The sequence below is a fragment of the Eretmochelys imbricata genome, chromosome 20 (assembly GCF_965152235.1).
Source record: "Eretmochelys imbricata isolate rEreImb1 chromosome 20, rEreImb1.hap1, whole genome shotgun sequence".
Lineage (NCBI taxonomy): Eukaryota > Metazoa > Chordata > Testudines > Cheloniidae > Eretmochelys > Eretmochelys imbricata.
The window spans coordinates 18,194,645-18,208,226 of record NC_135591.1 but is presented as its reverse complement, the minus strand read 5'-3'; the positions used below and the strand labels follow the sequence as shown (position 1 = coordinate 18,208,226).

The window sequence follows — 13,582 nt, the reverse complement described above, 5'->3', positions numbered from 1 at the left end:
AATGACAAGAAGAAAATATGAGGACACATGCGGGGGGGCAGCCACAGGCTCACCAGGGCCGGCTCTAGGTTTTTTGCTGCCCCAAACAAAAAAAAAAATAAAAAAGCCGGCGTGCCACTGAAGCAAAATATCAGGACAAATGGCGTCCCGACCGTACATCGGTCAGGACGTGGGACAAACAACTAAATAACGGGACAGTCCCAATTTTATCGGGACATCTGGTCACCGAAATTTGCCACAAGTTGCTACAGAAAGAACGTGAAAGAAATGCAGTGTGTCCAATATGTGCGATTTGTAGGATTAACGAGCCACCTTGGCGCTGCTGTGGGAAATATCCAGGGACTGCATGCTTCTAGGCACACTTGCTGAATTTCAGACACAAGCTTCTGGAAAATTCCACCTTTCACACTGAATCATTTCATATTAGATAGATTCAGATGAACATGGCCCTGACCCTCCAGTCTACAGACAACCTGCGCATGTTATTGAACAAACACATGGGTGGACTGTGATCTCGGCTGGCTAAAGAGCTGGGTTCAACACTCGACCGAGGAAGGATTTATTGGGCAACAGGTTCCTGATGCAATTTGCAAACAAGGGGGAACATGAGACGGGGAAACCTATGGGGATTTTCAGTGAAAGGCAGTGCCTTAGTACCAGGGGCTAGAAGCTGCTATTACTGTGCTCACAGGAAAGCTGGAAGAACCCCATTAGCATCGCTGCATGCTGCTGATTTGCATACTAATTTTTTTTCATAGTGGTTTATTGGCATGCCATACCACTGTGTTTAATGGCATGCCCCATTATTTGCAGATCAGATTATTTGCGTGCCAGTTTGCTAGCAGCTGGACGGCCTTACAGTTTACCTGCTGTCTTAGCTGCATCAGCTAGGAAACACACACATTCTTGTGCGTGTCTTGAGAGTGCTTCAGGGAAGTAATGTTGCAAGATTCTCCCTGCACTGTATTTAGCCTCCATGGTTTGGATCCAGCCCTGTAAGGTAGAGAGCGCCCTCCACCTGGTGGGATTACAGCAGGGGGCCTGAGAGCCAAACACAACATCTCCTGCTACTTGGTCTAATCTTAGCAATGAGTAATGAGCAAGCGATTGTCCTGGTTCTGAGGGTCAGCCACCTTAGAGTGACATGACCACACCCGCAATGCCAGTGTATTACATCCTTATTTGAAAGAGTGCAATGGATTGAGAAGGGAATTGGCAGCCAGGAGTTCCCCTGATCCTGTCTTCGTGTGGCTAGTGGCTTAATACCTATTGGTAGGAACGTTGGAGCCTGCTTACTCCCCTGTCTTCCTCCCAGGGCAGTGACAGTGTTTGTAAAGGGCACTGAACATGCAAAGTGTCTTCCTTGCTATGTGAGTGAAAAGTAAATGAGGAAACACTCCAAATCAAGAGCCAGGATTAGAACCCAGGAGTCCTGACTCTCATTTCACTATTCTAGCCACTAAACCCCACTTTCCTCCCCAAGCTAGGACAAGAACCCAGGAGTCCTGAGTACCAGTATACACACCGCGCTAATCACTAGACCGAACTCCCTTGCCAGAGCTGGAACAGAACCCAGGAGTCCTGGTGCGCTGTCTTTTTGCTCTAACCTACCCCACCCCCTACCCATTTAAGATACAAAAGAGTCTTTGTTTTGTTGCTCTTTGACGAGCAACTGCTGAGTTTTCTTTTCCTGGGGTTTCCTAAGAGGCTGGCACGCCCCACACCTCACATCCACAGAGATTACAAGGAAATTCCAACATGTTGCTACACTGGAAGGTACAAGGCACTTCCCCCACTCTCCCCCAGATACCCTCCCATTCCTGAATCCACGTCAGTTCTGGCATTGCCAGTTCCTGTCAAAGCCTCACAATCCTTGATTTCTTCACTGTTTACCCAGGATTGATGGGAAATAGAGGAATTTTTACTCTCAAATGTATTCAGAGATTTCTCCAAATCTGAGGTTCAGCACTTTGGTGAGGAGGATTCTGGGAACCTATGAGCAGATGGCACCCCCAGCCTGTTCCAAACACATTATACACAGCCAATTTCACTCTCTTCCAGGAAGTTGACTTTATTAGCAAACTAATAACCAGATACCAGGCATCTGAGGCCAGCTTCCTTTCCCCAGGGTTGGCTGTTTCTCAGGTTCCCCGGTAGGATCACTGTGTCCCAGGCCGTGCTGAGAATGGGCTCTGTGGATCCTGAGCCCCTGTGAAACCCAGGCCTTCATAGCTCACACTGGGCACCCCCAAAAACAGAGGCATTCAGAATTAAAGGCTGCTTTTCCTATTTTGGTTCTGAGCATCTTGGCTAATATCACACAGCAAGCCCATGGCAGGAGCAGAACCAGGTGCCCTGCCCCACCCCCTTCTTCTCTAACCATTAAACCATACTCCCATAGCGAGTAGAACCCAGAGCCCTGACCACTCAATCCTCTTCTTAAACCCATAGATCACAGCCCCCTCTTTAAGCTAGAAGTAGAACCCAGGAGTCCTGACCCCCAGTTCCCTTCTCTAACCATTAGATAACCCTACCCTCCCTCAGCTAGCAATAGACCACAGGCCAGTTCTACCCACTTAATCCCACTCTGCCCCCAGAGCTGGAAATAGAACCCAGGAGTCCTGACTCCTTAGTTTTGTGTCTTAACCACAAGATCATCTTTCTTCCCCGTCTTGGTTCTTCCTTGATGTAAAAGGTAAACAAGACCTTAGGGCACAGATGGGTTTATCTTGGCAGGTATGTTCTCTGTGGATTGTACAGTGAGCACAATCATCCCACCCTGCCTCTGTCCCAGCATCTCTAAGCCTTGACTCTCCTCCCTCCCCTTCACTGCATTGCCAGGGAACTGGCAGCATGTGCAGGTTGTTCAGGGAGTTGTTGTTCGGCTGAATATCGTTAAAAAGGCTAATTTCCCCTCCAAGTGTCTGAAAGTCATTCCGGAATGGGGCGGGGGGGTGTTCCAGATCTCCCAGCAGCCCTGGGGTTCATGGGACGGTCCTACTTTGACACCCCCCCAAACCCCCTCTCCTGGTGGAGTGAACATTTCCTGCATTCTTGGTCGCCCAGAGGGGAGGGTCTAAAGGGGCCATTTGCCTTGGGCCCCCAGTTTGAGGGGGCCCCCAAACTCTGTGGCACGGCGACCTGGTGCATGGGTTTGCAGTGCTGCTCAGGTTTGGCCTGCCTGCCCCCCGACGCCACCTACGGAGGGGCGGGCGAGCCAAACGTGAGTGGCGTTGTGAGCCCCGGTACTAGGCTGCAACACCACTCACACTTGGCCCATCCACCTCCGTCCAAAGAGGGCGAGTGGGCCAAAAACCCGAGTGGCGCGGTGTCCTGCTTTAGCCACCTGAAATGTTGGGGGGGGAGTTCTCTGTGCAATACCTAGATAAAACGCGCACACGTTACCAAACCACAAGTAGGCAGCGGAATAGACCACAGAGCTGAAATTGCCCATCCTGCCAATAGAGGGCCTTACCTCCTAGATTAGGGATGGAGGCACTTTGCCAAGAGACGTCCTGTACCCCGGCTATAAATAGAGACCATCAATCCATTGGTCTATTACCTTCCCCCAGCATGAAATTCACTAAGATCATCCTCTTAAAGGAGCCTCTTCTGCTTCCTGACTGAGCGGCAGGGACGCTAGCCCCCCTGTATTGAGATCAAGTCAGTGCTGGGGGTCCGGGAGCTTCTGCAATTATATATTGACCACTGCCCAGGGGTTAGCTCGCAACAGAAGAGGCATCCGAACAAAAAGCAAATGTTTCTGGGAGAAGTGGAGTCTTCTGGTGCCATGGGAGGATCTGCTGTCTACCTGCTGGCTGTGTTTGCATTCAGCTTATCAGCCGTGTCTCACAGCCAGCCGCTGTAAGTAACCCCGGGATTCTAAAGCAACGATCAGTGGAGATCAAAGTGTATGTGTGGGAATGGGGCATTTCCCTGAAGAGACCCTGGCCAAGATTCGCAATAGGGAGTTGGGGTGGGCTGCAGTTTTTAAGCGCCCAACTTGATGCGCTTTGGAGGCCTGATTTTCAGAAGGGTGGGTGCTCTAAATCCCAAGATCCCTTATAAAGGTGCTGAAAACTCAAGGGCCCGAAATGACTAGTCGCTGCTGAAAAGCCTTCAAAAGACAAGTCAGGCCCCCAAAATCCTGGGATTGGCTGGACACTCGCAAGATTTTTATAAAAACAACAAACTGGGGGTTCTTATTTATCTTTGGGTTTCTGAGCCTTTTAGAGTCATGCTCAGGCCATGTTTTCAAGCTTTCGTCCCCGATCAGCAGTGCTAGAAACTTGCATTTGATGTCAACGAAAACCGAGATCCTCACACAGTCGCAGCCCTCCGGGAAGCTGGAGCTTCAAGGCAAACACCAAATCTTGCGAGACTTGCAGTAAACTCATGAGAGTTGGCAACTCTGGCCACATGCTCTCAGTTTTGACTCTGCATGTGGGATCAGGCTTGTGGGTGGCTGGCCTGTGAAGGGCTAGAGGCCTGGGGCGAACCAACCCTAATTGCTAAGGTGGTTCAGCTGAGCAGGGGTCAGCTGATTTCCCTCTAAAGAGCTGAGAGCAGCAGGAATGTGCAGAGCGGGAAATTTCTAGGGAAATGGGGCCTTTTATTCTATGTAATGTTAATCCTATTTCAGTGGGATCAGCTCTGTCGGCTACAGTCTCAAGTTCAATAGAGAAAAGGAGTACTTGTGGCACCTTAGAGACTAACCAATTTATTTGAGCCTAAGCTTTCGTGAGCTACAGCTCACTTCATATCCGATGAAGTGAGCTGTAGCTCACGAAAGCTTATGCTCAAATAAATTGGTTAGTTTCTAAGGTGCCACAAGTCCTCCTTTTCTTTTTGCAAATACAGACTAACACGGCTGTTATTCTGAAAAAAGTTCAACAGAGAGTTATCTCTGTTTTTTCTGGATCTAGAGTTCATAGGAACACATGAAACCACAGGTAAATAACACCGACAATTACAAGAGCGTCTGCCTTTTAGTAGGTTTCAGAGTAATAGCCGTGTTAGTCTGTATTCGCAAAAAGAAAAGGAGGACTTGTGGCACCTTAGAGACTAACCAATTTATTTGAGCATGAGCTTTCGTGAGCTACAGCTCACTTCATCGGATGCATACCGTGGAAACTGCAGCAGAGTGCTGCCTTTTAGTAGTTTTATTAAAATCACCAGCAAAGTGATAAATGTCACAGCATATACAATTCCTAGAGATAAGTACCATGGACCACTTATACCTACCGACATACCCACATGCTCCTAGATGGTGTTAGAGTCTGTTGGCCCGCTCATGGGTTGATCGATACGGGATTGGTTCCTGTGGGAGTTTCCCACAGGAAGCTCAATTTTCCTGCTCTGGGCACCCCTAACCCACTCTTTCTTATTTATCTGTGTCTCCTGGAAACACAAGGGACCCCGAATTCTATAGGCCATGTAGGTTCTCATTAACGTTGGCGTACCATCTTTATCTTGCGGTTAAGGCACGTGTTAGAGACAATATCTGTTGTTACAGCATTTTCTTATTTAAATTTAAGACTTTATACTTTCGGAATATTACCAGTTGGTACCTCTTTCCCATAAGTTTTTGGGTTATTTCTCGGTCATGGCCTTGCGCCATCATTTCTTCTCTCCAATGTCTAAAATAGCTAAGCTAAAGTTTTGCAGGCCTCAGTCTACAGGTTCTTGCGTTTCATCTTGTCTTACTCGTGTCTACTACTTCGTTCCCCTAAATACTGATCAATCTTATACTTTTATAATCCTACAAATCAACTCCGGTGAACATACAATGAATATATGTAATATAACACATTGATTAATGATAACATCACACAATAAATGAATATTAAACTAAAATCATTGACTGCAGAGACTAGCACAGAGGCTGTAGGGTGACTAGACTCCAGTGCAGCCAGCTGGGACGTCAGGAGTGGGACAACAGGCAGGAAAAGTCTGGGGGTGACCTGATAAAGAGGTGCGCATGGATGCACTTGAGGAAGGACTGGCAAACTTTATTTTGAAATATTTGTTCATTGAATAAACCCAAACCTGGAATGGGCTGTGAAAGGGCTTGTGAGTTTTTGCAGAAGCCCCTCGAAAGGGGGAAACTGAGGCGGGGGCTGCCTGCTGGACTGGCTTGAGGCCATGAGGGGATGCGTGGGAGGAGGCCGCCCCACAACAGGGCTGTTGCAATGGGATAGTTCTAAGCACCGAATGTTTGCAAGGGGGAAAGAAGGTGGCCAGAGTTTTGAGTCACCGAGCTGGGTTACGGCACCAGCTGTCCCAAATTTACCCCTGAAATTGACAAGAAATTCAAAGTCAAAGCTGAAGCCAAGGTAAACATCCCTAATACTCAGTTCCTGATCCTGCAAACACTCATGTGCTTAACTTTCCAACTCTGACCCGTCCCTCTCCCAGGCTCAGATTGCTCTCCGGGCAGGGACTGTCTCTTTGTCGTACAGGTGTACAAAACCTACAACCTGACACCTTCCATTTTTGATCAGGGCCTCTAGGTGCTCCTGTGATACACACAATAAATAATCAGACTGTACGATCTTTGGGACAGGGACTTTTTGTTTTTTGTTCATACAGCACCTAGCACAATGAAGGGAGGCAGCTCCTATGTACCACTGTAATATACCTATTAAATAATCTGAACTTGCAGATTGCTGCAAGGTGACGAGGGCTTCTCCCACTGGAAAAAAAGAAAGAAGATACATTGCAGCCCCTTTCTTGCCTGTGAACATAATTAAAAGAAGCTCTGAAAAACAGGCTAGACATAAAAATAGAGACACAAAGAATGAGAAAGAAAAGCAAAACATATAGGCCAAAAAAAATTATAAAAACACAAGAGGTGCAAGTTGTCTGATTTATTTGCATAATCAAGGCAGGAGACAAAGGTCTTCTCTGTTCTGCTTCTGCGTGTGGGAAGCTATGTCCATATATGTGTGATGTTTATTGGTTGAAACAGGGAACTAGGGGTCAGGACTCCTGAGTTCTATTCTCAGAACAGGGAGGGAATATTGTCCAGCGTTTAGAGCAGAGAACCCAGAAGTCCTAGCTCCTAGCCCAATTCTCAGAACAGCGAGGGAATATTTTCCAGAATTTAGAGCACAAAGACCAGGAGTCAAGACTCCTGGGCCCTACCACTCCTAATTCTATTACTACCCTGTTGTGGGTGAGTCACATGAGCATTTTGTGCCTCAGTTTACCCACCTGGCGGGGTCTGGGGTCAGGGTCTTGGCTGCTCCCCAACCACCAGGCTCCAGCTGCTTACCTTCTGATGGCGGCAAAGATCACTGCTCAAGGTAGCCCAAGCCAGGTGCAAGGTGCTGGAGTTTGGCTGACTCTGCTCTACCATCTCATCCCTTCCCTTACCAGATGCACACTGATCACTCCAAGTGTCCTGCGCGTGGACAGCGAAGAGATGGTCATTGTGGAAGCTCATGGCCACCGTAGCCCGATCGAGGCGAGGATCACCGTGTATGACTTCCCACAGAGGAAGAGTGCCTTGGTTTCGACCACAGTCAGCCTGAACCCTGGGAACGGCATGATGAATTCTGCCAAAATAAAGGTGGGGCTAGTGGGAGGCTACGCTTATCTGGGCGGGAAACCCTGACCTCTGTCTTATAAGATGGTAAATCAGAAGAGAACTGGATGGTTTGGGGGACAGGTCATGGCATACCAAGCCTTTCCCCCTTAATACTGGGGGGAACCTTTTCCAAAGCACCTAAGTGACTTAGGTGAGGGGAAGGACAGATTGGCTCATGGCGCAGACTGCTCAAGGTAGTCCAAGCCAAAGGCAACCCAGGTGCAGAGAGATGGAGTCTCTGTAAGGGCACTGGTATAAGTCATTGAGTACAGCAGTGACTTCCCAGTTCTACCAATGGCTTTAAAATCTGAGAGTTAGGGTCGTAATGAAAGATCTTCTCCCATGATATAACGATGCTCCAGGTTCCTGCTCAGCTACTGCCAAAGGATGCCCAGAAGAAGCAATATGTCTACATCGAAGCCAAGAGCAGCCTGTTCACCTTAGAGAAGGTGGTTCTGCTTTCACTCCACAGCGGCTACATCTTCATCCAGACAGATAAGACCATCTATACACCTGGGTCTACAGGTCAGTCCCTGGCTGGGGCTTTGCTTCTACCTTTTGTGTCAGCGTCTAAACACATGGGTCAACATTTTCAGAAGTGGCTGCTAATTCCGAGCACCTCCCTTTACTGGGTTACTACTCCTCCCCAAATCCCTCCGCAAGGGCCTCCTTTTCAGTGGGGCTGAATTCAGTGAGGCGGCGTGGGTGAAGAATGTAGCACAAAAAGCCACTTTCAGTGCACAACAAGAAGCCAGAGGAACTATGCTACATATTCTGGAGAGTCGTCTTGTCTATGAACTAACCATATTCATATATACAGACATCTCTCATTTAGAGAGGACTCCCGTAACAGCACGTAGCATGTGAACGAAGACAGAAATCGGCCCTTAGAATTGTAACGCCAAATCAACGCATTTAAGATGGTTTTCTCAGACTAAGGCACCCACGTTTTTTAACCATTGGAAGTGGTAGATTCTCCATCTCTTGATGTCCTCAGATCGGGTTACCATACTGCAAGTTCCCAAACGCAGGACACTGCCGGGGGGAAGAGCGAGCTGGAGGGGGAGGGGAATATTGCAGCCGTCAATCTCCGGCTGCCCACCCCGAAGGTGGCACAGAAATAAGTGGGGCGATACCGTACCAGGCCACCCTTACTTCTGTGCTGCTTCTGGTGCTGGTGCTGCCTTCGTAGCTGGGCGCCCGGCCAGCAGCTGCTGGTGCTGAAAAGGTTCTAACAATCTGGAGCCGAGGGACTCCGGGTCCTCCAGTCCCCGCGCCCCCTTCCCTGTCCAGGTCAAGTGTTCTCTGTCAACCTCTCGAAAAACACCCAGTTGCACGGGCTCCGCAGCGTTAGCACTGAGCAATGGTAAATGTGATGGGGTGGGGGTCGTGTTGTGAAACATCTGGACTAGGCAATGACAGTGGTCCCTTCTAGCCTTAACATCAAATAGATGTCGATGCTCTGGAACTGCTCCCTACGAAGCCGGTCAGGACTCTGGGGCAGTCGCCTTCCTGTGAGCAGCCTGTCTTCAGGGCACAAAGCTCACACAGCTTCCACCTTCCTGGGTCTGACCCCGGAGCATTCAGCATCCTCTGCCCCCCCGTGCGCTTCCCCCAGCGAGTCCGCTCAGGCGGGGTCCTGGGGAAGCCAGAGGGTCCTGCACCCCAACTTCACAGTCAGACGGGACTCTCAGCCAGCCAATAAAACAGAGGTTTATTAGATGCCAGGAACATGGTCTAAACAGAGCCTGTAGGTGCAGAGAACCGGACCCCTCAGCTGGGTCCATTCTGGGGAGCAGTGAGCCAGACAACCACGTCTGCCCTTCACTCCATGTCTCCAGCCAGCTCCAAACTGAAACTCCATCCAACCCCTCCTCTTCTGGGCTTTGTCCCTTAACTGGGCCAGGAGGTCACCTGATCCCTTTGTTCTCCAACCCTTTAGCTCTCACCTTGCAGGGGGGAAGGGCCAGGCCATCAGTGGCCAGGAAACAGGGTGTCGGCCATTCTCTGTGTCCAGACCTCTGCACACCCCTGTCCTCTAGGGCTCTGCAGTGATCATACACCCTTACCCCACCCCCTAGATACTTAAGAACTGTCTAAGGGAAACTGAGGCACCCCCCACTATTCAGAGGAAACATTAAGAACAGTCCCACTTCGTCACAACTGAGCAATGGCAAATGTAATGGGGTGGGGGTCGTGTTGTGAAACTCTGGACTAGGCAATGACAGTGGTCCCTTCTAGCCTTAACATCGAATAGATGTCGATGCTAGTTCCTGGGCTAGGTCCCATTATTGCCCCAATTGCCCCTGCCTGTGCCGACTGACTGCCCCATCTTTCTCTTTCGGTAGTGAGGTACCGGCTTTTCACTGTGGGTCACATGTTGGACCCCATCTTCAAGGTGGTATCTGTGGAGCTCATGGTAAGATGTTTTCTATTTACCCAGCTTTTCTCCTCTGCGGATCTCTCTGCTTCACTTCCTTTCATGGACTAGCAAGCCTAGAGGCCAGGAGGTTGCGCTAACTGCTTGTCACAGGTGGCAGGCCCTTTAAGGGGAGTTAGATCCAGTCCTGCCTGTGACTAACCAGCTGTCTCCCAGCTGATGCCCAGCCCCTGAGGCTCTGGATCTGGTGATAGCTTGTCGGTCTTCTGGTCCAACAGAAGCCAGCAAGTAGCTCAGTTGAGAGGGAGGACTCTGGGCTGCAACAGGAGACCCTGGATCAGAGAAGGGACCCAGAACCGGGCTCGCTGCATCCCAGTGAGGTGAAAAACCAGGCTGAGGGTAGCTGCTATAGGAGCAGTGGGAGAGGACAGGTACCCGTTCTGGTTGGCATTGAACTGTGGATGAAACGTAAATGTGTCCCTGGGAAAAGGGACCGAAATACCTGGGCTGGAGGGAGCTTCCTGGATGTAGCTGGCTGGTGAGTTGGCCTGGTCCGTGACTGGGGCTCCTAGGCACTACAGTAATACACCTAATAAATAATGTACAGCGCCTTGCACGGTGGTTTCAGACTGATTCTTTCTGGTGCTTGGTTTCAGAATCCGGATGGGATTATTGTAGAGAAGAACATGGTGTCCTCGATGGACCAAGGTGGCATCATCTCCAGGAGCTACAAGATCCCTGATATCGTGAAGTAAGCTGTAACAGTCGGGGGAAGGTGGTTATAATAGGATCTTCGTATACTTCCTGAGCTACAAGGACCAGCTTTCTTAGCCAAGGCTGTAGCAGACACCTCAATCTCTGCATGAGCCCTCACCACCACTAGAAGGGGACAGAGTACCACACAGAGTGGGCGTGGCTTAGACACTAAGTGGGAGTGGCTTCCGCACATCCACGTTCCAATGTGATTTTGTTGCACTTTGCCACCATATTTTCTGTACAATAATCGCCCATTTTTTACTTCTGTTTCCAAAGGGTTTGTTTTTTTTAATATTGCAGGTTCCAGTTAAGGAAAGCATGCCTCTGTCTATTTACTTGTCAGCTTCCCCCATCCCTAGGATACCTGACTGCATTGTGATAGTCTCACAACACCCCAGGGAGGTGTCAAAATATTAGTATTCCCATTTTGCAGATGGGAAAACTGAGGCCCAGAGAAATTTAAGGTTCAGATTTTTCAAGCACTTAGTACTCATCTGCTCCCAGTATGGCCAGATTTGTATCAAAAGAGCCCAGGACAAGTTGTGCCTAAATGGGAGCTGAGCTTGAGCTCTGCTGGAAAATCTGTCCCTCGGGAACTTGTCCAAGGTCACACATGGTGTCTGTGGCAGGGCTGGGTGTGGGACCCAAAGCCCCCACTGCTCTAATGCCCTGGACCCCACTCCTCTCCCAGAGCTGGGACTAGAACCCAGCTGTACTGATTTCCAGCCCCCACCTCTCTAACCACTAGACCCCACTCCCCTCCCCAAACCGGGATAGAACCCAGGCATCCTAGCTCCCAGCCCCCCTGCTCTAACCCACTCGACCACACTCCCCTGCCAGAGCTGAAAACATAATGAAGGAGCCCTGACTCCCAGCCCCCTGCTCTCACCACTGTATCCCATTCCCCTCCCAGAATAGAAAACAGAATGCCAATCTCCTGAGTCCCAGCCCAGTGCTTTAGCTCCACTAGCATACCACACCAGCCTGACTGAGCTAGATAGATCCTGCTCCCCACCACATGGTCTGGGCTTGTGTCTTGCAGCAGCGGAGTGTGGAAGATTGTCTCCAAGTACGAGCATGCCTCTCAGGAGGCCTTCACCGCCGAGTTTGAAGTCAAGGAATACGGTACCTGCCCTGCCCCTAACAGGAGGGTGTTTCCTTATCGCAGCTGAATGGCTGGCTGGTTTCGGGATCCAGGAAGAATTTCTATCCCTTCCACTCCCACCTCCCGGGCACAGTGGGAGAACTTTGCGGAGGCCCTTTTCGATGAGGGTCCGTGTGACAGTGGAACCTCTTAGGGCACTGAGCAGAGGGGGTGTTGTGGTCCAGTCCTACAGGGTGAGCAGGGACAGGAGCCCGAAGATTGCCTGAGTTTTGGGGTGAGCTGCAGGCTGTGTAAGGCCTCAATCCTTCACACCTTCTAGGTGGTTTTTAAGCCCCATCAGCCACCTCTTCAGGGATAAGAGAGAGAATAGGGACATGCCAGGAGCTGCAGACCAGCTGCAGCAGCTAGAGGTTAAATTAGCCCCCCCCCCCGGTCAGGCTCGCCTCTCACTGAAAGAGAAGAGCATCCTGGGAAAAAGCCTGACGTAGCAGCAGAGGACCACAGTCCTAGAGGAAGCACCTCTTAGTGGTGCCTTTCTGAGGGCCAGCTACCTACGGGGAGAGCATCCCGAGAGACCCAGCACCTGAGGTGTCCGAATCAATCCCAACCTTCCGATTCCCTTCGTTGATCCATCTCTCCATAGCTTATGGCCATCAGCTGCTTCCTGGGAGAGTCTCTCCCTCTCCCACTGTGTATCTTGGACACCGTCTCCTAGGACCCCGTGGGGGTTATGACCTCCAGCCAGATGGCCTCGGGCCCTCGGGTGACTGTTTCGGTGTCTCCGATCTTTTGCAGTGCTGCCTAGTTTCGAAGTGACCCTGGAGCCTTCCCAGAAGTTCTTCCTTGTTGACCAGAATGAGCTTAGCATCGACATTACAGCCAAGTGGGTCCCCCTCTTTCTCTCTGGCGTTTCTGCTGTGGTTCAGAGCTGCGGGGCAGACTTCTGGGGCTTGTGCATGAAGTATATAATCTCCTGGGCTAACGGTCGGCTCACATCCTGACCTATTCTAATCTGCACTCATCGGTGTCTCCAGTAGGGTGACCAGACAGCAAATGTGAAAAATCGGGACGGGGTGGGGGGGTAATAGGAGCCTATATGAGAAAAAGATCCCAAAATTGAGACTGTCCCTATAAATCGGGACATCTGGTCACCCTAGTCTCCAGACACCTGCTGCTCCTTTGTAGTCCACTTATTTCTCCTGTTAATGGCCTCAGTGCTGGAGTCCGTTGGTTACCTGCTGTGTCTCTCCTTGGGGGCTACTCCACATAAGTGGATAACAGCCTACTATCGCTACCAGCAAGTGGATTTACTTCTTTCACTCAAATGGTTCAGGCTTTGTGTCCTGATGCTCACCAGCCTCTCTGTGCCTCAATTTCTTCTATCCATTAAATAGGAGTAATGCTGAGTATTTTCTCTTCCTGCCACGGTCTGTTTTCCATGCAGGTTCCTATATGGGAAGCCAGTTCAAGGCCAAGCCTATGCGCTCTTTGGGGTGATGGTGGATAATGAGAAAAAGAGCATCGTGAACTCACTCAACAAAGTCCCGGTGAGAACCCTGCCCCTGAACGTAGCTTTCTGGCTACAATACACTGATGGGGCTGTAGTGGAGCAGGGTGCTTTTGGGGATATCTGCTCTGCTTTCAGAGTCCGAGATAAGAGCAGGAGCCAAAGGTAGAGTTTCGATCCATATCCAAATACAGCAAATATCCTGTCTCCGGCAACGTATAGCAAATGGGGGAAAAGGGAAAA

General features: G+C 50.1%; 1 protein-coding gene across 1 annotated transcript in view; it reads left to right on the top strand.

The window, feature by feature from the left end:
• Nucleotides 1-3,757: 3,757 nt before the first annotated feature.
• Nucleotides 3,758-13,582, top strand: part of LOC144277449 (complement C3-like) — a 45,790-nt gene continuing 35,965 nt past the window's right edge. The window contains exons 1-8 of the mRNA XM_077838195.1: nucleotides 3,758-3,864; nucleotides 7,381-7,573; nucleotides 7,954-8,116; nucleotides 9,940-10,010; nucleotides 10,628-10,722; nucleotides 11,770-11,852; nucleotides 12,628-12,715; nucleotides 13,277-13,379. Coding sequence (XP_077694321.1) covers nucleotides 3,758-3,864; nucleotides 7,381-7,573; nucleotides 7,954-8,116; nucleotides 9,940-10,010; nucleotides 10,628-10,722; nucleotides 11,770-11,852; nucleotides 12,628-12,715; nucleotides 13,277-13,379 — 903 coding nt within the window. The remainder of the gene's footprint in view (nucleotides 3,865-7,380; nucleotides 7,574-7,953; nucleotides 8,117-9,939; nucleotides 10,011-10,627; nucleotides 10,723-11,769; nucleotides 11,853-12,627; nucleotides 12,716-13,276; nucleotides 13,380-13,582) is intronic.